Here is a 25,840-nt window from a genome sequence, read left to right on the forward strand (position 1 = left end):
TGGCTGACAAAGTTTGCAGATGATTGCAAACTGGGCGCCATAGTTGAAAATCCATCAGACACAGATATCCTTCAGAGAGGTCTCATAGAAACAGATAACTGGTGCCAGAGCCATGGCCTTAAGCTAAATGCCAAAAAATGTATAGTCATACCCTTTGGTAAAAACAAGGTAACCCCGAGTTACCACATAGGTGGCAATCCATTAAGCACAGAAGAGGTTATCAGGGACCTGGGGACCCAAGTTGACAGTAAACTTTCTTTTGACACTCACATTGCCAAAGTGGTTAGGAGGACCTTCTACATTGCCCACCTGATTATGAAGGGATTCACATCCAGATCAAGGGAGGTCATTGTTCCCCTGTACTCTTCACTTATCAGACCAATGATTGAGTACAATGCCCCATTCGGAATGTATCTTACTCGACACCTGCAGCAATTGGAAAGACCCCAAAAGTTCCTCACCAAAAGGATAAAGGGGCTCAAAAATATGCCATATGCTGCCCGACTGAAGAAACTCCAGCTCTATTCAGTCGCATACCGTCTGCTCAGAGGTGACCTGTGCCTGACATACAAAGCCATGTCCAACCCGGAATTAATGGACATGCTCCACCTCAAAAAATCAAAATCCACCAGAGCCACAAGAGCAAGAGACTTAAACCTCAACACGGATATAAATAGGACGTGCTGGAGGATCAGATTCATCACCCAGAGACTCCCTATGCTGTGGAACAGAATCCCGGTCCATGTGAGACAGAGCACCTTGCTGGCTGTGTTCAAGAGGAATCTTGACCAGTGGATGGGAGATTGTAGGTTTACCCCGGGGATCATCTCTGTATCACTGATGGACAGAGGCACGACAAACTAATGGGTATAGTATTCTTCAACCTAAGGGGTGGTGAAAGCCACACAACTCTGGCTAGGCTTATAAATGCCCTAGGGCAGATAGCCTAGTATGAACCTATGGACCTATGAAAATGGTTGTGGTCCAGAGTTTGGAGATTACCAATGTCTTTTTGTTTTTAAGTTCCATGATGATACATTCCATGGCCTTGCAGACCAGGCTCATCAGGCTAATGGGGTGCTAGTTCCCGGGGTCCGTAGTGGCCCCCCCTTGTGTAGTGGGATAACCGTCACTGTCTGCCATTCAGCAGGCACAAAGCCTGAGGTGAGGCTATGACTGAACATGGTACGTAGGTGTGGTGCCAGTTCATTCTGTACTTCATGTAGAACACAGCCTGGGATGTTATCTGGTCCCATGGATGCTGTGTTCCTGGCTTTGGAGAGTGGTTTTTACCTGTGCAGCCATGATGACAGCAACTTTGCATTCTTCCGGTATAGAGATGGGCTCTTTCATGGGTGAGAGGGGGGTAAAGGTAGCACTGATCCTATCTGCCAGGATGTTGGCAATATCAGTTGGGTCTGTATATTTAGTGCCATTGTGCTGTAACTCAGAGCAAATCTGAGTGTTGCCACTGAGATTCTTGACATAGCTATAGAATGCTTTGTGGTTGTCTTTAGTATCAGTGGCAATTTTGTTTTCATAACTAGCTTTGGAGGATTTTATCAGGGATCACAGCTTCTTACTGAGGCTGACCAGGGAGCTCCTCCACTCATGGGATTTTACCCTCTTTTGCAACAGTTTCTTCCTTTTGTTGTGCAGTTTGTTTATGGCAGGGGACCACCAGATTGGCTTCCTTTTCTTGGAGGATATTGTCTTGGTTCTGTTTGTGATAGCACGATGCATGCACTCACGTAAGTGCTTATAAAGTGCAATTGTGAAGGATTCAGTAGTCGTAACTGCATTGTCCATCTGCATGGGTGTCCTGAAATTCACCACTTCTGTTTTAAGAAGCATGAAGTTGGCTTTGGAGAAATATTTTAACATGGTTTCCTTAATGGGGGATGGGGCCAGAATGTGGATGTGTAGGTTAATTAGCTTATGGGCAGATGGGACCAATGAGGTGTTGACTTCAGGTGTGGAACACAGGTCACTCAGGAGAAACCAAACCCCATAACCAACACAAATAACCACAAACTGAGCTAAATGCTACTCATTGCCAGAAGTCTCAGTCTCCAGATGCACACACTCAAGGCACTTCTCAGTATGGAGACTGTTGATATCTGTGCAGTAACAGAAACCTAGTTCAAGGCTCCAGAGAGCACACCAGCACTACCAGAATACTACTCATTCCATACCTTTCAGCATCAGAACCTGGATCATAGCACATAGGGTGGGGATGTATCTATATTCATCAAGGATACCTACACCTCTCTCTACAGAATATGTACCCATAGAATGTTGCACAGCAACATTCTTCCCACTCCACAGGGGTGGGGCCACAAAAGACCCTTGGCATTCATGCTCTATGAGACTGATGAATCTGATCTGCAAGGTAATGGAGCCAATCATAATGGAAGTCAACAATAAAGACATTGGGAACCTTCACTCAGTTGAGCACACTCAGTTTGGCTTTGTCAAATGCAGATCATGCCTCCTGAACTGGGTGGATTTCTTTGAGAGAGTTACCCAGGCTACAGATGATTGAAATGAGCTCCACACAGCCTACCTATACCTCACCAAGGCCTTTGATACCATTCCCTAGTCAGGTATCATAGATGAACTCACCAACCTGGGCATGAATCCATACATCACAAGATGGATGCAAACTGTCTGACAGATAGATCCCACAAATTAAGAGTTGCTGGCTACATGTCAGACTCTACACCGGTAACAACTGGTGTCCCCCAGGGTTCAGTCCTGGGGTCCCTCCTGTTTGGTATAGACTTCTCAAAAGTACATGCCAACACAGGAGGGTTGTGGTTGACTAAGTTTGCTGGGAACTGTAAAGTGTTTGCCATAATAGATTCCCCAGATGACACAAATATTATCCAGAAGGGACTCTATGAGACAGATGTGTGGTGTCAGAATCATGGCCTCAAGCTCAATGTAAAAGAATGCATAGTAATCCCCCTTGGTGAAAACAAAGTACACACAAACTACCACATAGGTGTTACCCCCTGAAAACTGACAAGGTAATAAGGGATCTGGGGGCACAAGTAGATAGTCATCTTTCCTTTGACAACCATGTTGCCAAAGTGATTAGGAAATCCTATGTGGCCCACCTACTCAACAAAGGGTTTGCATCAGGATCAAAAGAGGTAGTGGTGGCCCTCTACTCTTAAGTCATCAGACCCATCATTGAGTACAATGCATCATTTTTGTATGTACTTGATTAAGCATATACAGCAGCTGTAGAGACCACAGAGGTACTTCACCAAGAGGATTACTGGCCTCAAACAGTTGTGTTATGCAACACAACTGGTAAAACTAAATCTGTTTTCCATTGCATACCGCCTGCTCAGAGGCACACTCTTCCTAACATACAGAGCCATGTCCAACACATAACTGTTGAACATGCTCCATCTACGGATAACAAAATTGAGTTGCACTGCACACTCCAGGGATATGAACCTTATCACAACAATGAATACAACATGCTGGTGTGATAGAGTACCATCCCAGACACTTGCCTTACTGTGGAACAGAGTCCCAATGTACATCAGACAGAGCCCCTCGCAGACACTCTTCAATAGGAACCTTGATGAGTGGATGTGAAGCAGACAATTCACGCCAGGCATCACATCAGCAGCCCCACTAGAAAGGGGCTTAGGGTACTAACTATTAGAACTAGGGCTTAGAAGACTACCCAATGGGGTGATGAAAGCTGCACAACTTGCCTAGGTTAATATATGCCTTTGTGAAGATAGTCTACTACATACCTATGAACCTATGTGACAGGTACATGTCTACAGATAGTAGATGTGTACTTCATTGTACAGTCATGTTGTACAGTAGGCACATGGACCGCATACACTGTAATGCTTACAGATACTGATGGCTGTTATGTACAGTGGGTGAGATGTGCACCTCATGTCTTTTGTGCCATTGGGATGTGTGCTGGGTGGGACAGTCCTGGATGGCTCCCTGTCATGGTCACCCTCTTACACACATCTCTGCCCATCCATCTTTGGCTTATTATACTGTGTTCCCCCTACATATATATAGGTACATAGGTAGGTAATAGGCTATCTGCCTGAAGGCATCTATTAGTATGGCCAGAGTGTGCAGCTATCACCACACATGGGGTTAGTTCCCGAGGCCTCTGTGTAGTAGAGCTGATGAAGTGATCCATAGTGTGACAGTTCAGTTTTACATACACTCATCAAGACTCCTCTGGAAGAGTGTCAGTGAGGGACTCAGCTTAATGTAGGTTGGGAGCCTGTTCCAAAGCAAGGGAAGTCTGTGAGTTAGTAATGTATCCCTCCAACATGTTCTATTTATTATTGTGATGACGATATCCCTAGAGCATGTGGCACAATGAGCTTGGGTTTACTTCAGATAGAGCATGTACATCAGTTCTGCATTGGACATGGACCTGTCTGTTGGGCAGAGATCGCCTGAGTAGACAGTATGCAACAGAGTACAGATTGAGGTAACTTCAGTCTTGTTGCATGGGGCATCTGTTTGAGGCCAGTAATCCTCTTGTTGAGGTACTTCAGTGGTATTTCTAGCTGCTGAAGGTGCCTAATCAGATTCATCGCAAGTGAGCTGTGATACTCTCTGATGGGTCTGATGACTGATGAGTAGAGGCAACCTCCTTTGACCTACATGCAAAGACCTTGGCAATTTGTGGGAACACATAGCATGATTTTCTAACCACTTTGTGAATGTGTTTCTGGAAGTAGAGATGACTATCCACATGTGTCCATAGATCCCTTATTATTACTTCCATATTTAGGGTGTTAGCACCTATTTGGTATTTGTATGACTGTAGCTGGAGGCCATAATTTTGACACCACATCTGTCTGACTGAGACCCTTTTTAAAGATGTCTCTGTTGTCTCAAACATCAATTATGACAAACTTTTTGCAGTCATCCACAAAGTTTGCTAACCATAGCCCTTGTGTGTTTGACTGTATTTCTGAAAAGTATACATCAGACAGGAGGGGTCCCAAGACTGAGTCATGGGGACAACAGTTGTCACCAGCTTAAAGTCCAACAGGGAGACCACAATTCTTACCTTGTGGGATCTATCTGTGCCCCAGTTGGCAATCCATCAGATGACATACGTGTTTATGCATAGGTTGTTGATTTTGTGGCTATGACATGTGTGTAGGATGTTGGAAAAGGGCTTTTCAAGGTCTATGTAGGCCGTGTATAGCTCATTTCATTGATGTATGTCCTGGGTAACTTCCTTGAAAACTGTCTAGCAGGTTTAGGAACTATGATCTGCCCCTGACCAAACAAAAATGGGTAGGGTTGGGTGTTTGTAGGCTCCCAATAGCTCTGTTTATGAGTTCCATAATGATGGACTCCATGGCCTTGCAGATCAGGCTTACTAGGCTTATAAGACAATAGTTCTCATGGTCCATTGTATACCAACACTTGTGGAGTGTGCCAAACGTTGCTGTAACCCAATCAACAGTTTCATATCCTGTACAGAGGGTGAGTCTCAACAGACTGTTTAGGTGCAGGGTCTGTTTGTTTTGGAGTTCACATATGACACAGCCAGGGAAACCATGTCATCCCATAGATGCCGTGTTTTAAGGTTTGGATAGAGCTGTTTAACCATTGTATATGTGATTTCTGGGTTTTCACAATCTCCAGGTATGGTAATGGGCCCTTTTGTCAGTGAGAGGGAGGTAAATATGTATGAACCTGTCTGACAAGATGTTGGCAATGTCAGTCATGTACATGTATTCATTTACACTTTGCACTGACTCAGAACATATATGAGTTTACATTGATATTTATGACATAGCGAAAGAAAGCTTCATGGTTGTCTATGGACTCTTTGGCAATATTTTTGCCAGAACATGGCTTGGATAATGTTAGGAGTGCTCATTGTTTCTTGATGATACTGATCGCAGATTTATTGATCTTCTTTGGATTTTCACTTTCTTTGAACAACTTAAGTACTTGTAGTACATACTTTGATTATGACAGGGGTCCAATATATTATATGGGTCTGTTTTCATATCACTGTGTGCACAAGGCAGGATTGGTGAATAGTGACAAGTGTCTGGAGTAAGAACTGCAACTGCCAGATATGTGTGACCCACTGCTGTACTCAGACATGGCCTAAGTTTGTGAGCATGCCCAGTATGACCTTTTAGTATGTTGTTGACTGACATTTGCTTCATTTGTTTAAGTGTATGAACATGCCAACTATGGGCATATATACTATATGGGTGTGAAAAATCAAGTTGGTTTTTACTTCAGGGCTCACCTTTGTGTTGTACATCGACAGGAAGCACGCTGTGCCTGCAGGGCTTCCATGAGTCAATTTGCATAGACTTATCAACATTTCTACATACAGGGGGGGACAGCTATTATTTGTACATTTCTACCCGGGGGGGCACACCTGATTGTTACTGTGGGTGTACATAGGATGAGATGAGAAGTACACCTGACACATACACATTTGCTAGGCCTGCACTGCTATGTCAGGTACTCCATTTCAGTCTGTACTCTTGCCTATCGTACTGGCTTGAGGCATACCACTGTACTATAAACTTTAGCTTCCAATTACATGCATATTAGTTTGTAACTTCATAGCCTACCCAACCTACATCACACTGCCTGGCCTGCTGTTATCTGTCTGCATAAACCTGGGGAGAGGTTACTCATATGCCTCTTCAGAGGGCATGATACAGCATTTGTTTGTGTTTGCATTTGTCTGCAATTGTCCTGCTGGCTGTGACTGTTATGTATGTGACCCCCACAACTGGTATGTGTGAGTGACTTAAGTTGTGTCTGTGCAAGTGAAATGCTATCATGACTTAGTGGTTCAGTAATGTGACTATAGTGGACAGTATCCTGAGTTCGAGCCCTGTCACTGCTTTTTATTTTCCTGCTGGGCAGACCTGACTGGTTAAGGAACAGTAAAGCAGGTGTGAGTGTGTTTACTCAGCTTTGCTCGACTTTGCCCAACATTGCCCAACTTTGCCCGACGTTGCGCTGGTTACTGCGGTGTGCAGCTCTGTGCAATTGAATTTAAATATGCTCAATACTGGTAAAATTTGCTTAGCAGTGCTTTATATTGCTTAAAATCGGGACTTATGCCTCAGGTGGTGCTGCAGGGCTGCCTATGTCAGATGCACATATTACACTTCCTATACATGTTTGAAAACAAGTAGTGTCAAGTTAGGCATCCCTTTTACTGTATGAGTGAGTCAGAGAGAGGTGTCATTTCCAGGGTTCCTACTGAGCCAGTGCATGTGCTATGCGTTGCCTCTTTGCCAAGGCCAGGGCATACTGGGCATGCCTCCTTCTGCCTACTGGGGCAGGCTCAGGTTGTTCCTCCTCCAAGTCATGCTGTGCCTGTGCAGGCCTTGGCAATGGTGGGGGGCTGTTTGGCCCTACCCCATGTTGTTCCTGCTGCAGCTGTTTCTGCAGGATCATATTGTGTAGCATGGCACATACCATGACAATCTGGGTACATGTAGTTGGCGAGTACTGCAAGGCTCCACCAGATGTGTCCAGGCACTGGAACCATGACTTGAACATCCCAAACACATGCTCAATTATGTTTCTTGTTTGTGCATGTGCCTCATTATGGAGCTCTTGTTCGGGTGTGTGTGCATTTCTGATGGGTGTCATCAGCCACGGCTACAGTGCGTATCCAGCATCCCCCACTAGGTGACCATCAGGGATGTCCCCATTGGCAAATCTCTGGTACAGCTGCATCAGATGCCAGATGTGGGAATCGTGATAGCTTCCAGGGCAGCCAGCACACACATTCATTATTATGCCCTGGGCATCACACACAACCTGGAAGTTGATGGAGGGGAAGCCCTTGCGGTTGATGTAGACCCTACCCCATTCATCAGGTGGTGCTTTGATGTGTATGTGCGTGCAGTCTATTGCACCCATTACCTCAGGGTATTCTGCTATTTGGTGGAAAAGATGCATATTGCTGGCCAATGCCTCACGGGAATTGGGGAAATATACATGTTCACTGACATGTGCTGACATGATATCCAGGAACTGGTGCAGTGCCCTGGATGCTGATGCCTGTGAAATTCCCATCATATCACCAGTTGGTCTCTTGAAGGTACCTGTAGCTAGTATTCTTAAGCCAACACATACCTTGGTATTAACTGGGATGGGTTCCCCTCTGTTGGTTCTGTGTGTGAGGCGTGGCCGGCACTGCTCAACAATTTGCTGCAGGAGGTCTCTGTCCACCCTATAGTGCTCCACTATCTCCAGCTCATGTAGCCCCTGATAGGTTACCCTGGGTCTGTGCACTCTTCTCCATCTCCTCACTGTGAGTTGCTCAGCAGCATTCACAACGTCACCACCCTCAGCACCTTGCACATGTTGGTTTATGATAGCAAGAGCAGCCCCTAACATTTTGTCTGACTTTAAAGTTTTTAAGCTTTCCCTCTTTGTATACTGCAGTGTTGCAGAGTTCTTGGGAAAAAAACAGGGAAGAATGCTGTTTGCAGAGTTTAAAGTGCTGGGCTGGGCTAGGCTAGTCTGCTGCCTGTATAATTGGCTGATTCTGATATATTTTGCCTGGCAGCTCTGCTAGATCTCTTTGGTTAACTTCCTACTACTTCTTTTCCTTCCTTTTCCCTTTCTGTTTCCACCCGGGGCAGCACCGCGTAAACACGTCTGCAAGAAATTTCAGATATTTTCACAGTGTGCACCTTTGGTTTCTGGTTTCCAAAAGGACAGCTGTAGACACGCCTCTTGCAATCCTGAGCAACTCAGGGCAAACACAAGACACTGTGCTCCAATTAGCTTACAGCCTTTCTGACACATACCCTCATGATGTTACTTATATTCTACTCTACTACTCACCTACTCCTACACTTACACTCTTGGGACATGGCTCACATACTGGGGAAAATTGGGATTCACTATCCTTATCCTCATTTGCATAGGGTTGCCTACTAATGCATGATTACATCTCTCACATTGAGCTTCCCCCCTTAGCAACCAGTACTCGGTGGCCATGTTGTCTTCAGCCTGCCATTCACCTGCATGGCAGGATAAACTTTTTAGTGAAAATGGCTATTTTTAAATTATTTTCTTGTTTTTAAAGTGCCGCTCATTTGCGTGGTGCTGCGCTATGCTTAAACATCGGAGATCAGGGAAAAAAGTTAGATTTTAATAATTTTAAATATTTATAAATACCGATGGCCTTATATTTGGCCATTGGCATGCTTCCTCAACTGTATGCATCCTTTATTTGGAGCTGTCATAGCTCAGTTTAGCTATTTGCAGAACGGTACTCCATTACCAACAGAGTACATTTCTGCAGAAAACACTAATCTTCCACGGACAGATTAGTGTTTCCTGGATTGCAAATTTACCTCATTTGCATAGCTTTCAGCAGCAAATGAGGTAATTTGCATACCATGATGCTGTCCGTGCAAGAGTAGCTTTAGCAGCTCTCATGCACACCCCTGCAGGCTGTTCCTGGATCGCACATCAGACATATTGCCTGTTTGAAGTCTTACTCTACTCTACAACTCTGTGCAAGCTTTTGTAAATCTGGCCCACAGTTTGCACCATGCTGTGATTTTTTGAATTACTGTAATGCACCAGTGATTTCTTTCCTTGTAACTATAAGACTTACATGATTGCCAGTTTTCTTGTAGCTCTGTTGCATGCCAATGTTTTTCTGGACAAACATTTTGGTTAATCACGTGCCTTTTTTGCTTGGTTGTTTTTTTTGCTGCCTTCAGGCCCAGTTTATGACTGAAGACAGCTCTTGAAGCAGTACATTTACCCAGTTAACAAAGTTAAAATAAATGATATGAATAAATAAATAAATAAATAATTCAGAAGCATCTTCTCAGTTGATTGGGAACTGTCATTTTGTTGGCTCTGAACATTAAGTCCTGGACACAACCTTCTTTTTCCTTAAAAGAAAGTAGTGTCCCAGGGATTCAGAAGGAACCCTGCTAATAGTGATAAGAGCTGCAGCCAAAAAAGATTGTTTCCATGATCATGGAAAATATGATTTAATGGCATAAGCCACAATGAAGAATGATGTCATTATCAGCTAATGTGAATGTCTCTGAATCAGATGTAATTATTTTGAGTGAAAATCAGCACTTTCTTGCAGTAGTCACCATTGGTAGCCCATGTATCTCATTGGCACAGGCATCTCCCCATTCACCCCTCACACACACATATGCATACCCACATATGTCTTATTGATCGCTGAATTGATGGAACATCCCTGATGTATCTTCTTACTTTTGTTCCTGCCCTCATAAATCACAGATCCTTGCAGTCAGTCAATAATGTCAGGCATTAGAATTTCCTTCTTCTTACTGTTTGTAAACTGCATCATGAAGGTAGCCCTATTATTAAATAACTTTTAAAATCGTCAAAGTAATAGTATAAAACTTACATGTGCCCTATCCCTCATAACTCACAAACTGTTGCAGCCAGTCAATAATGCCATTCATTAGAGTTTCATACCTATTAGAGCAGGTCAACTTTAAATAACCAAGGCTCAGAACACCGCTGTTCATTTTCATGAGACTGAAAATACTGAAACCTTACATACCTGAACTCTAAAGCTTTCCAAGGGTAAAGTAAACATTTGCCCAACATGCCCTTTTCTCCACTGTTGTGGGATCCCGGAGTATATATATATATATATATATATATATATATATATATATATATATATATATATATGTGTGTGTGTGTGTGTGTGTGTGTGTGTGTGTGTATGTATATATATATATATATATATATATATATATATATATATATATATATATATATATATATATATATATATATATCTTTATAGTTGGGGTGTGGGTTTCAATTTCTTCTGTATGCATAATTTAAGTTTGGGCAAGTGGTTACTTACTCTGGGAAAGCTTTGGCATTCAAGTATGTAAAGTTTTGGTATTTTCAGTCTCGCAATAATGAACGTCAGTGTTCTGATTTTCGATTATTTAAAGTAGGTCCCTTAGAGCATATAAGGTACTCTGTAACAGAAGCCTTCCTAATTTGGTCTAGAGAGTTTAGGCTCTATCTAGTTAATCTGCTTTCTTTGCCAAGGGTGCAAAGTCTGAAATCCCCCCCCCCCCCTTGAAGACTTAAGGTAATATGTTATGAGTATCTATGGTGGCACAGAGTACTAACATTCTGCTAAGGAGCTGGATACATGTTGATATTTCAGGATTCAAAACTCTAACCTCCCCATTTTACTTTAACTTGTTTTTTTTCCTCCAAAACTTAAGGTAATATGTAATAGCAACCCTTATATCTGTTAGTGACAGAGAGGACTAAGATTCTATTAAGAAGATGGTTGTGTGATGACAGTTCAGGATTTGAACCTCCTCCTCCCCTTTTCACTTTAACTTTTTTTGTTCACAAGAAAAGGTAATATGTTAAAGTATCCCTGATGTGTAGTGGTAGTGCACAGAAGTAAAGCTCTCTTAAAGAGCTGATTGTGAATGCCCATGGTAGAGGGCTTGAATTTTTTTTTAAGTGCCTTTAGGGCATGATACAAAAAGCATCCCTGGTGTTTAGTGTTTCCACCCCCAAATATTGCAGGATTTGCTCGTGAGTCTAGAGGAATGTGAAGGAATAACAGCACACACACACACACACACACACACACACACACACACACACACACACACACACACACACACACACACACACAGCCCACCCCCAATTGCACTCATGGACCAATTAACCCCCCCCCACACACACACACACACATACCTGCATACCTGTCTTATGTATCCCTTAAATAATCCTCCATCTATGTCCACCCAGGCAGACACCCAGTCACACACACACATGGACAGAAGAACAACAGTGTGGTCAGAAAGTCCTTCTATGTGGCATGTCTCATTACTAAGAATTTTGCATCCAGGAAGAAAGAGGTCATTGTCTCCCTCTACTCTTCCCTCATTAGGCCAGTTATCAAGTACAATGCTCCATTTGGCATGTACTTCACTAGACACCTGCAACAACTGGAGATGCCACAAAAGTACCTCACAAAGAGGATCCTAGGCCTTAAACACTTGTCCTATATGGACAGTCTTATAAAACTCCAACTATTCTCTGCCTCATATCGCCTACTTAGAGGTGATCTCTGCTTGACTTACAAAGCCATGTCTGTCCCAGCTCTGTTAGAAATACTACATCTAAAGAAATCCCAATCCCTCAGCACCACATGATCTAGAGACCTCAACCTCATTACCACAATCAACAGAACATGCTGGAGGGACAGGTTCATAACCCAGACACTGCCCATGCTATGGAATAGACATCCCATACATGTCAAACAGATCACCTCACCGGCCCTCTTCAAGAGAAATCTTGATGAGTGAATGGGAAATAGAAAATTCACCCTGGGGATCACTCTAGTGGCTTTACTCGACAAAGGCACTGGGAACTAAGGTCGGGTGGCACAATGCCAGGGTAATCCTATGGGCTAGGCTTGTAAAGGCTCCAGGGCCATTAGCCTAGTACACACCTATGAATCTGAGACCACTCATCCCTCTGCATACACTAACACATGCAGCCAGCCACACACATATACACATGCAGCCAGCCACACACATATACACATGCATGGGTCTATATCATACAACTAAAAACACTATTACTCGAACGGTTATTATTTGAACACTAATAACCAAAAACAGCGAAAACTTTCCCTGGGTTACAAAACAGTTGGCCAACCCAGCGAACTACGCAAAAACATCACCAAATAAAACCCATTCTAGCGGGGGGCTGCACCCCCTACACCCCCCCAACTAAATATACCAACTCTGAGATCACACTATAGTTGGCAAATCCCCGATGACAGCCAACTGGCTGTTTTCCCAGAGAAACGTTTTGCTGAAACATTTGCTTGACATTTAGACTTTTTGCTTATTTGTGTTCAACTAATAAGCGTTCAACTAACAGTGTTTTTGATTATATGGTATAGGCCCTACATGCACACATTCTACCATCACCACCACCATTACATTGCCATTAAACCCCCAACGCTTACCTGTAATGTAATTTTACTCATTGAAAGTAATTGGTGATTGAGACCTTTAGGCTGTGTAAATGCCTTACTACAGTCATTTCTGGAGGACAGCACATGGCTAATTAGCATATGTCACTCCCCTGGAATGTTTTATTAACATTTTTAGTAGGCCACAGAGACTGGCCACCATGGTGCTGCACCTCTTCATGCTACAGCACTATGACAGGGGTGTCTCTGAATTGGACTTCAAGCTTTTTGCATATATCTAGCACTGTATTGTTGACATGTTGAGAAAAAGCTAACTTGTTATTTATTGTTATGCCCATATATTTATAGTGATAAGCTGTCTGAATAATGGTATAATTTATAGAGACAGGAATTTAAGTAGTAATTTTGTCTTTTAGAGCAAAAATTATAAATTTGTTTTTTTTTCAACTATTAATTTTGACTTCCCAATCCAAGACATCAGTGCATTGACTGAGAGTTGCATGCACGAGGTGAGTCTGGATAGGTTTGGAGTACTACCCATAACAAGACAATTGTCAGCATATTGTATTAGCTTGATACTGAATGTATGAAGGCACATGACAGTAGTAACAACAATAATACATTGTAGTGGTCAAAGGATACTGCTTTAAGGCACTCCAATATTAGTTTGCATTTTGGTGGATACTGAGAAGTTCCAGCAACAACAAACAAACCTTTGGTGAGTCAACATGAATCCCTTGTGGGGATGGGAAAGGGAAATAATATGAGGAACAGGTTCTGATGAATGATGCAAATGCACTGTTCCCTCTAACATGTACATGTTTAGTTCTCATGAGCACAGACTTCGTGGGTTTTAGAGGAAGCAAAGCAAACTATGACAATGGGATGTAAATGAGAAGTAAACTGTTGAGTTAAAACTAATTCCCAACAGCCTCCATTTACATACTTTGTGGACCTAAACAAGTCATTTGATCTGAGTAAATCTCACACTTTACTCCCCAAAGCAGGCACTTGGGATTAATGGCCTTGCCTTTGCAACAAAACTGCAATAAATAATGAACCTTGACAAAGAGGTGAAATGCTACCCTTGTCATGCTGGCATACCTTGTGTTAAGAACTGAATGAAAGACCTTAGGTTTAGCATGTCACACATGATGATGTTTTAACATCCTGTTAGTCTTCTCTCAAGCTACTTTCACTTATGATCACTTTTACTACATGCATAAAAGGCCAGAAATGCTGTTTTGTTTGGATAGGACTCATCCAGCTAATTCAGGGGAACAAAAGACATTTATGAAAAATGGATAAGGCATATACGTCTATAAGTTGTTTAACAGTGACAGAGTTTTATTTTTTCTATAGGTCTGATGGCTTAGAATTTTGAATATTACGTTTTTTTAAGCAGATGAAAAAGTATTACAGTCATAAGTTTGTTGCTAAAGTACTGCAAATAGATAACCAGCACTGTTGCCATAGAGGGATAAAGCCTTGTTTATTACCAAGGTAAACTGAATTCGATTAGCGGCTCAAGCACCTGGTAGAACTGGTGTGGGGCAGGAAAGGACTAATGTAGCTTTACCAAATCACCTCTTCTCAGATAAAAGTGATGCATATTCCCATGATTGAATTCCCACTAAAGAACAGAGACCACAGAAGAACACTGGTTTTAAGGGTGGCAGAACTGTCATGAGGGGCTACATCATTTACAAGAGAGTGAAATGTCCTCAGTGATGCCCATTACATGCCCAAGCCTAGGTGTGTTATTGGCATGTGCTGTGGGTGTTAAGGCCATACAAGAAATAATAAAGTACTCCTAATGGCTGCCTAAAATGTTGATCCATTTTAGTCAGGTCTCACCTAGGTGTATGAGAAAAAATTGAATCAGTTGACACTGGGGGAAAATAGCTCCAAAAACATACTGAAAATAGATGATGAGGTGTAAAGAGTCATCTGTTAGTTTCTTCATGACAATTTTAAACAACTTTTCCCTTTTTACTTAACATACTGCATAAAGCAGTGCAGTTTTGGATAGTGTTTGGAATGAATTTTTATATACTTAAAATAGTGGCATCCTTGTTACTCTGCTTGTTGCTGGTTTCATTTGATAACCATGCTGAAAGGTGAATTGGTGAGTCTTTAAATTGTCTATAGGTAAACGTGTGTGTGTGTGTGTGTGTGTGTGTGTGTGTGTGTGTGTGTGTGTGTGTGTGTGTGTGTGTGTGTGTGTGTGTGTAGGTGTTTTCTGCAAAGGACTGTTATCCTAGCCAGTACTTCTGCCTTATATCTATTGGCTGCTGGAGCAGGCTCTCCCTAAAATGGGCACTGGAAAGTGAATGAATGAGATTTCATTATTTTTGGCAACCAGCTGACATTTCTGATGAACCATAATATAGGTTTCATAGTGCTGGTCTCTATTTAATAAAATGAATTAATTTCCTGTTTAGGTATGATCACTGCCCCCTATGGTCGGGAGTGGAAGGAGCAGCGAAGGTTCACTCTCATGATGTTCAAAAACTTTGGTCTTGGAAAAAGATCTATGGAATGCAGAATTTATGAAGAATCAACATATTTAGTAAAATCATTTAAAGTAAAGGATGGTAAGAATTTTCTCATAGCTACATTTTCTTATGTGAACTGAATATAATTCAATATGCAGCCTTCACAGTCTTTAACTACTTTATTTGTTGTAATTATTTTTATGACTTTTGCACCTGTTTCAGGTTTACAAAAAAATTCTGTCACACTACTGGCACTAGTTATTTGTAAGAGGCATCAGCAAGGAGTGATGAGCAAAGTTAAGCAATGTGTTATTTAATTGTCTAGGACAGACACCAAACAAATCTACTGAAAAAAGAGATAGTTTGACACTAATATCAGCTAGACAGGTTGTAGGGACTGGCATCAAGACTGCTTTGTATGGGTCCAGGTAGGACGTTGCTCAACTTATTGTCAGTGAAGTATAGGTAATGGCACTTCTCAGCACCATCACAGTAGAGTAGAAGACAATAATCAGCCAAGAAAAGGTGTCAGTCAGCAGTGTGGCTTATAGGTGCTCCTTGACTCAGTACTTCTTTATCAGGCAGTGCAACAGAATATCACACATCTAATGATTAGGCAGTGCAGATGGTTTTTTTTTTGGTATTCAGTAGATTGAACATCTAAATTCCTGTGCCCTTCTGGGCCATTTATTCCACCATCCTACCTGATGTAGCACCTTACATAATCTCCTGGAAGAGTCCATCCTTTCCCATGGAGTCTGCCTTTTCAATGACCCAGATGTTTTATGTTTACACTTACTGCCCTTACCTGTCAAGGTGACCCATTTGTTCCCCCTGTCCTGTTCTATGTAATTTGTTCCACCTGTCCTGTTCAGAATAATTTGCTCTGCCTGTCATGTTCCACATAACACTCTATATTACGTTATGGGTGATCTGACAGCCAATATTTGATGGTTGTCAGAAGGAGAGGGGTCACAGCTGGATGGTGCAGGCCATCATACTTTGTGTCTCTAATTCTCTGGAATGCATTATTCCTAGGCACAATGGTAGTACCTGCTAAGTGGGAGAGAATGTGTATCCATGCTCCTGTACAATAGGTACAGACCATGTACAGACCTTGGCACACCTCATGTGACTGCAAGCCCCTATGCACTGGAGTTAGCAACACACAGCCAGCCATCAGTAACTTTCCTAATGACCTTACCTGACTTCATTCAACTGAAATGATTGAACTAATACACTCTGTTCACTTCAATCCCTTTCAGATAGATCCACCAGCATCTTGGCTCACTAATCAAACCCATATCAATGGGGCACAGTTAGGGCTCTATCCCTCTACTTTACAAACCTTACTCTGTGACTTAGCCAGATAGCAGTCATCTGCATCTGAATTTTCTAGCTACTTCTTAATACCTTCACTGGCCTCCACACCAACATGCAGTACCTACAATGCTGGTCCTCTCTGGAGTTTCCACATTTACGAGCATTTCATATATGCTGTCCCCATGCAGACTGAAATGACGTGGGTTGTATGGCAGGCGGTAGCCTCTGGTCTCCTTCAAAGGAACTCTTCTCTGCTTTAATGTCCCACAATCCCCCCAGGGGAGCCCACAGGATTTTTTGCAGGGGGGTACAAACCCAGAGTCCCCACCATGCAGCCCCCCAATGTAGCCATTCCAGTGTCCCATTACATGGCTATTTCTCCCCAGCTGCCATAAACGCTGTTCAAAACTCTCAGTGTGCATACTTTTTTATGCTTTACTTCTGAAATGATTACAGATATTTGGACTTAATTTACAACTTTCATTTCAAATTTTATAGCACAAACACTGATAGACATTTGCTAAACAAAGCAATAGTCATACAATTAAAACTTCTCTACCATTGAAACTCACATTCACTGAAACAGCATTGAAACCCAAATTCAAAGAAAATGTATCTGGCCAATGGCAGGTTAAGTTTACCTTTGGGCTGTTTTCAAATCACAGGCCTCTTGCACGCATTTTTAGGACCATGCAAAAGTTCTTTGATTCACCTTCCTGATTGTATTAATTATTATATATAATAATTTAATTACATCCCTTTTATAATACAGCACACTTGTTAGAGCGTGTTCTAAATTTATGGTTTTGAATGTTTTTCCAATAAGCAATGAAACAAAACATATGCACCAGTAATGACAAACTGCCCAATTCAGAACAGTTCAACCATAAAAGGCCACTCAGACTTCTGTCATTGCAATCCACCAATATCAATCAATATGCACAATCTCTGTAGAAGTAAAATTAATCTGAATAATTCCACATTAAAGAGATCTGAAACTAATGAAGATATTGTTGCTAGAAAATAACTTTATACTTCAGTGCTTCAGCTACAAATTCAGTGCCTGCTGCCCTTAAAGAATAAATTGCCTATGCTACATTAAAAAATAGTAAGCTGGTATATTACAATAGCGAATGGGTGGCAAGCTGAAAAACAGGTTCATAATTACTAGGCATCATATCCAAAGGAGGACACACTCAGGACTGCAGCACCCCACCCCCTTAAAATACAAACATAAATGCTGTGGGAGTAAAACCTACAGCCCTCTACATCAAGATGCAAGTATGCTACCTGCTGTGCTACTAACACTGTTGTAACATTCTGTACCACAATAGTGATAACATTTGCTAAACATACACACACACACACACACACACACACACACACACACACACACACACACACACACACACACGTCAACCTCTTAGTGCAAGAAATCTGGACAACGCCTAAAATAAATAGGGAAGGATTATAAATATTGCTCTCATGAACTTAGAAAATTTCTAGTGTTAGTATGCATTTTTCTAATGGATTTGATGTGTAAAATGGAAATGTCTGTTATTTAGCAACTTCAATCCTTTGGACATTCTGCAAAAACCTGGACAGCTAAGGGATATGGTACCACGAAAAAACACAGCAAGCAGGCAGGGAGAACCACCTGGGAGAAGCCAACTACACAATAAGGCAAACAAACCCAGTAGCCGAACAAGCAGGAAACCATACTCCTCAGTAAGCAAAAAATCCTTTTCAGCTATGCTACCTCCCTCTTACACACACACACACACACACACACACACACACACACACACACACACACACACACACACACACACACACACACATACACATACTTTTGCCTACCTACTTCTTACATACACGCATACACACCCCTACCTACCTACTTCGTACATCTACACACCTCTCCCTATTTCTTACACACACCTCTTAAACACTTAAACACACACCTACCACTCACTTGTACCTTCATCCACAGTCCAAACAGTGGCATAGCTAGAGTTTGTGCCGCCTGGGGCTGTCTGAGTTTATCGCCCCTCCCCCTTCACAAAATCATGGTAAATGGGCCCCCCCTCATGCACAGCCCTCCTCCCTGCAGTCATTCCAGTGTCCCATCACTTGGCTATTTCTTCCCATTTACCATAAACACTAATGTGCATACTGCTTTATGCTTTACTTCTACAATGATTATTTGAATTTCATTTAAAACTTTTATTTTAAAATTTGTAGCACAAACACTGATAGACATCTGCTAAACAAAGCAATACAGTCTCACAATGAAAACAGACTTAGCATTAAAACTTCTCTATCCTTGAAACTCACATTTATTGAAACAGCATTGAAACACACATTCAAAGAAAATGCATCTGGTCAGGGGGCGGACAAAGTTTACCTTTGAGCTGTTTTCAAACCATAGGCCCCTTGCACACATATTTAGGACCATGCAAGCATACATGTGTTCTTTGATTCACCTTTCTGGTTGCATTAAATTATATTCCTTGTATAATACAACACACTTGTTAGAGCGTATTTTAAATTTATTTTGAACATTTCTCCAGTAAGCAATGAAACAAAATGTATGAACCAATAATGACAAAATTGACCAATTTGGAACATTTTCATCATCAAAGACTACTCAAACTTCTGTCATTACAGTCCACCAATATCAGTAAATATGCCCAATCTGTGCAGAAGTAAAAGTCATCTAAATAATTCTACATTAAAGAGATATGTAACTAATGAAGAGGTTGCTGCTAGCAAATGACTTTATATTTCACTGTTTCATCTACAAATAAAGTGCCTGTTGCCCTTGAAGAATAAATAACCTATGTTATGTTAAACAAATGATAAGCTAGTTATATTGCAATAAGGAATGGATGGCAAACTGATAACAGGTTCATAGTTACTAGGTATCTCCTTCAAAGGACATTCTCAGGACTATAGCCTCCACCTCATTTGAAGTACAACACAGTACAGCATCAGCAATCCATCTACATACTGTGAGAGTAGAACCCACAGCCTTCTGCAGCAAAAGCAAGTGCACTACCTGTTGGACCACTAAAATACAAACAGACATTGCATAACCAGCACTAAACTTCTTTTCCCCTGAAGCTCTCAGCTCCTTGTAAAATCCACTTGTCACTCAACTATATCTCTCAGCTAGGCAGCACAAGAAACCTGGAAAAAGCCACAATATTTTTTTGGGGGGACAAAGGCCCCAAACCAGGGACACATTGTAAACATCGCTTATATAATCTTAGAAAGTTGCTAGAATAAAATGTTCTGTCTTACCATGCATTTTCTGAAAGACAGGAAGACTGAAACTTAAATGCCTATCATTACTTAGTGAATTCAGTTCTCACTGATTTGCCAGAAACCACAAATTTTAAGAGGGACAGACCAAAAGTATGAGCCAAACATTCCAGACATTCTGTGAAAATATGGACAGTTGCAAACTATGGAATCAACTCCTTGAATCACAAGTGATGATACAGGTAGAGAATTCAGGCTCTTGTTTCTTGTACCTAAAGTACAGGGTTTGAACCTATGTAACACTAATCACCAGGTATACCTAACTGGGGCATTTTGTACATACGCACGCACACACGCACACACGCACACACACACAAACACACACACACACACACACACACACACACACACACACACACACACACACACACACACACACACATACCACAACTGGCAGCAAAAGCATTGATTGAGTAAAACTTCACACACAGAACTGGCAGCAAAAGCATTGATTGAATGAAACTTCACACACAGAACAGGCAGCAAAAGACATAGATACAGACATACAATTGGCAGCAAAAGCACCAGTTGAATGAAAGTTCACACACAGAGAACTGTCGGTAAAAGCATTGACTAAGTGAAACTTGAAATTGGCAGCAAAAGCATTGCTTGAATAAAACTTGGAACCAAAAAGCAAACGTGAACACTCACTCTCCAACTCCTGGACACACTTACTTAAATGATCGAAGCAAATTTCATATTCTTCCAGAACAGTTGAAGCAGCAAAACCTTGAAGACTTATTCTCCCACATGCAACGCAATATGTGATCACCAAACACCACTTGTTGTATTTCAAACTGGGGGCAGATGACAACACATGCACAGATGTGATGCATTATGGGACCGGGACCTTTCTTAAAGAAGAATGCCAACATATTTTTGTAATTAATAGACAATTAATCTCCTGGCCAGCCGGTTCCATGGGGGTGCAAGGGCACCCCCTTGCACCTGCCTGCGGGCACCCCACGAAAGGAAAGTTGGCCTTCACCCGCACAACCTTACTTCTGCTAGTCACATCGTCAGCTGTATTTCCTACATTGTAGTTAAAGATACTACCTCATAACATCAAAGCTGGATTCCAGATCAGACTGCATCATTTCTTGATTTGACAGTACAGTTGAATGCTCAACATCCAGTAATAGTGCAGCTAAATTGGTTAAATACAATAATCAGCATTATCACTGAATTCCTAAGTGTCCATGACCAGCATGTTGTGCAACCGAATACTTGATATTCAGCACAGGTTTATGGGTATCAGTCAGTCTACAGATTATGACTCACTAGCCTATAAACCATATACAGAAGTTCTCCCAAGTTCCAAGAAGGGCAGCATAAGATAGACTAGTGTAGAATTTGAGGCTCCTGTCCAATTGTTTAGATTTACCTTGAAGGTTGCAAGTGAGCTACTCTGCTTGTTATGTAAAAGAAGGTGAGGAATACACTGGGATATGAATCTTTCATGCCTTATCTTATTTCCTTGTTGAAAATTTACAGCCCTTGACTGTGTATTTTAGAAACCATTTGTTCTGCAAAGAAATAGAATGTCATGGTGGGTCAGGTTTTTTCATGGCTCAAAAGGCTAGGCACAAATCATCATGGAGAATTCTATAAGACACCAAGGAGAGAAAGAGAGAGAGAGAGAGAGAGAGAGAGCTGTCACTCTGCCTGGATAATTAAAGGACTTGAGGCCATTGAACTTTTTTCTTAGGAATCTCTGAAATCTCTCTTATCAAGCATCATGTTTTGACAAATATTTGCCACAAGAAGCATTTAATGGGTCTGATAAGAGATGAATAAAAGGAAAGTAATGACTTCTTTGGATTTAGAGGAGATGCCTTTGGAAATTAATTGAGATATAGAAGAATTTCTAAACTACTACATAGACCTGATGGCACAGACTAAAACAGTTATAAACAAGACTGCCTTCATTCCTTAGGACAGTGTCTGATTGGAGTGGTATCTCACCCTTTTGGTATGTGGTGGATATTACCAAAATTAACTAGATCACATTTTTTCACCTGTAACTTTAGACCATTGGTCTTGCATTAGTTGTTAACATAGTTTAACTGATGATGGTGCAATTGTATGTCAGTGAAGGAACAAATGCCAACATCAAATTTACAGTTATCTGCAAACTTAGATAATCCTAGGCCTGGAGTGTTGGCTTCAAGTTGTGAGTAATCGATGACAAATAGAAGGGAGGCCAACAATGAGCCCTGTGATATACCTCTTGCTTTCAGAAATGACACCTATTACTCTAACCACTTTCATTCTGTCTTGGCTTTGTATTCAGATTTTCAAGTCTGTCAATAATGCCTACATATGGAATATTATCAAAGGTCTTGGCTAGGTCCTGATATGCTGCATGCATATTATAACTGCAATATATTGCTTTGGTGACTTTTTCAAAGAAATTATCAAGATTAAGGATGCAAGATCTGTGTATGACAAAGTCACGTTAATGAAGGCCGAGGATGAAGACATGAGGTCTGAGATAATACAGTCCACAATTTAAAATTTATTTTTTCTTTGTTGACCAGGTAGTCCCACTAGGCTAGTGACCTCTTTTCTGAGGAGATATGAGGTGATATTTATACTACCAGTAGGGTAAATTTGGCCGTGCTAATAGGTAACTTCCACAACTCAAAATGTGCCTTGGGAATTTTTACATCCACCTAAGCTACCATCAACTCAGGCAGATGGGACTTTGGTTTAACATCTGATCTGAAGGTAGCATTCTCAGGAGAGCAGCACCCTCTCTGTGCTGCACTCCATTGTCAATACTGTACATTAATTCATGCACCTGAAGTGGGACTAGAACACACATCCTTCCAATCTTCAGGTTCTAAAGGCAAGTGTGCTGCATGTTATGCCATTGACAGTTGAACAAGTGGATTAATGGGTCCATATTTATCAGGGTTTATGGTTGGGACACCCCTGTTTTACTGCAATACAATGGCTGTTTACCAGGCTTCAAGAATGCAACCCATGGAGAGGCATAGATTAAAGTGATTAAGCAGGGGTACGGATAGGTTATATCTGGTCCTGATAACCATGAAACCTGATGTATTATTAGGTCCCATGAATCAAGTACTTTAGATTTTGAGGAACGTGTTCCATAGTAATCATAGCAGGACACTATGACTGTGGAATCTGTGGAACAGTCCAACTGTAAGTGAAGTAAGGCTTGCACTAAAATTGTCATTTGGGTAGCTGTTTCCTTTGGGTCAGAGGAGGCAGTATTATTGTGGGCTAGCTCAGAATATTGCCAAGTGTTAATTTTTAACTTCCTGATGTAGCTAAAGGAAGATTTGTAGTTATATTTATTTTCAGTAGCTATTTTAAATTCAGCTTTATCTTTTATTTTCCTAATCATATTCCTTAAGGTATTTACTAGTTTCCTTTAGTATGGCAATAAGGTGGGTCTCATCTAAGCATCAACCAAGAATAATAATTGTCATAAGCCTAATCAAAATCATAATCCTTTGTAAATAACTTATGTGTATGGGTATTCCATTATAGGAGTTTGTTTTTAAATTTCCCATTATATTTGGTGCAGATAGGGACTGCCTTATCAATATAACCGTTTAGATGGTATAGAAGTCATTGCATGGGTGGCTTTATCAATGGAGGCCTTTTTGTAGAGGATTACAGCAGAGTCTGTTTAGGTTGAAAATAGTTAAACATTTGCTTTTGAGAAGTTTCTAAAAACAGAGGTAGCTTGAGGAGAAGAGCCACCAGTTTTGAAGGAAATATGTTTTATGGGGGAGTCCTACGTAATAAACCCTTCCAAACCACACTGCTCAGGAAGTGACCTTTGAACTCAGGATGGTTATACTTACATCCTTGTGAGTACACACTGTAGTCATGCTTGTTGATAATGGTCTTATTAGGATCTCAACTAAAAGGGCTAAAGGTGGCACTGACTGCCCTCTTCTTTCAATTCAGGATCAATTTGATGTCTGCAACATGAGGAGAAGACTAGCCCCTTGGGGACATCCAAAGCTTTGGGAGTTGGAGTGGTCACACTTATGTATGCCTGTGACTGTCTATTCTCATTTATAAATGCTACTGCAAGAATGATATCTGGATGCAAACCTCTACTGTGTGGTAAGCCACAGCTGTACTTTCTTCTATGAGCTTGACTCAAACCTCTACTGCTGTAGTACATCTGTACTGTACTTTCTTCAATGAGTGTGATTTAGACTTCTACTGTTGTGGTACATCTGCACTGTACTTTCTTCCATGAGAGTGACTCAGACCTGTACTGCTGTGGTATGTAAGTCACAAGTGTACTTTTTTCCATGAGCCTGAATTAAACCTGTACTGCTGCGGTACATCTGTACTGTACTTAATTCCATGAGACTGACTTAGACCTCTACTACTGTGGTAAGTCACAGCTGTACTTTCTTCCTGACTTAGACCTCTACTTTTATGGTAAATCTCAGGAGTACTTCTCTTCCACGAGAATGCTGGGCAGTCTTTGATGCTGCCTTTTATAGGTTCATAGGTGTGTACTAGGCTAATGGCCCTGGAGCCTTTACAAGTCTAGCCCATAGGATCACCCTGGCATCGTGCCACCTGACCTTAGTTTCCAGTGCCTCTGTCGAGTAGAACCACTGGAGTGATCCCCAGTCGAGTAGAACCACTGGAGTGATCCCCAGGGTGAATTTTCTATTTCCCATCCATTCATCAAGCTTTCTCTTGAAGAGGGCCAGTAAGGTGCTCTGTTTGACATGTATGTGAAGTCTATTCAATAGCATGGGCAGTCTCTGGGTTATGAACCTGTCCCTCCAGCACGTTATGTTGATTGTGGTAATGAGGTTGAGGTCTCTGGAGCATGTGATGTGGAGGGATTGGAATTTCTTTAGATGTAGCATTTCTAAGAGAGATGGGTCAGACATGGTTTTGTAAGTCAAGCAGAGATCGCCTCTAAGTAGGCGATATGAGACAAAGAATAGTTGAAGTTTTTTGTGTCTGTATGTATAGGACAAGTGTTTAAGGCCTAGAATCCTCTTTATGAGGTACCTTTGTGGCCTCTCCAGTTGTTGCAGGTGACTAGTGAGGTACATGCCAAATGGGGCATTGTACTCAATGATTGGCCTAATGAAGGACGAGTAGAGGGAGACAATGACCTCTTTCTTCCTTGATGCAAAACCTTCAGTAATGAGATGTGACACATAGAAGGACATTCTAACCACAGTGGCAGTGTGGTGGTCAAAATAGAGGTTGCTTTCAACCTGTGTTCCCAGATCTCTTATAATGCCTACTGTGTTCAGTGAACTACCATCGATGTGGTAGATCATGGGAACTGGGCTTTTCCCAAAGGGGATGACGACACATTTTTTGGCATTGAGCTTAAGGCCATGGTTCTGACACCAATCGTTGGTCTCAGTGATGCCTTTCTGTAGGATATCAACATCACTTGGGGAGTTAATAATGGCCCCAACTTGCAATCATCTGCGAACTTTGTCAGCCAGAGTCCCTTTGTGTTGGCCTGGACTTCTGAGAAGTAGATACCAAACAGGAGAGGACCCAGGACTGATCCCTGTGGGATTCCAGTCGTGACTGCTCAGCAGACTGAATTGGAGTCAGCTACTTTCACACTGTAGGTTCTATCTGTGAGCCAGTTTGCAACCCACCTAGTGATAAACCGGTTGATTCTTGG

General features: G+C 41.6%; 1 protein-coding gene across 2 annotated transcripts in view; it reads left to right on the forward strand.

Annotated features, from left to right (window-relative positions):
- Window positions 1-25,840, forward strand: part of LOC122809618 (cytochrome P450 2J2-like) — an 898,680-nt gene that overhangs the window by 399,935 nt on the left and 472,905 nt on the right. Inside the window, exon 3 of one of the 2 annotated variants that reach the window (XM_044081250.1) lies at window positions 15,469-15,621. The exons of the other annotated variant lie outside the window; for it this stretch is intronic. Coding sequence (XP_043937185.1) covers window positions 15,469-15,621 — 153 coding nt within the window. The remainder of the gene's footprint in view (window positions 1-15,468; window positions 15,622-25,840) is intronic. 2 annotated transcript variants of the gene reach the window in all.

This window comes from Protopterus annectens, chromosome 8.part0 (assembly GCF_019279795.1).
Source record: "Protopterus annectens isolate FY-2018-M chromosome 8.part0, PAN1.0, whole genome shotgun sequence".
Classification (NCBI taxonomy): Eukaryota; Metazoa; Chordata; order Ceratodontiformes; family Protopteridae; genus Protopterus; species Protopterus annectens.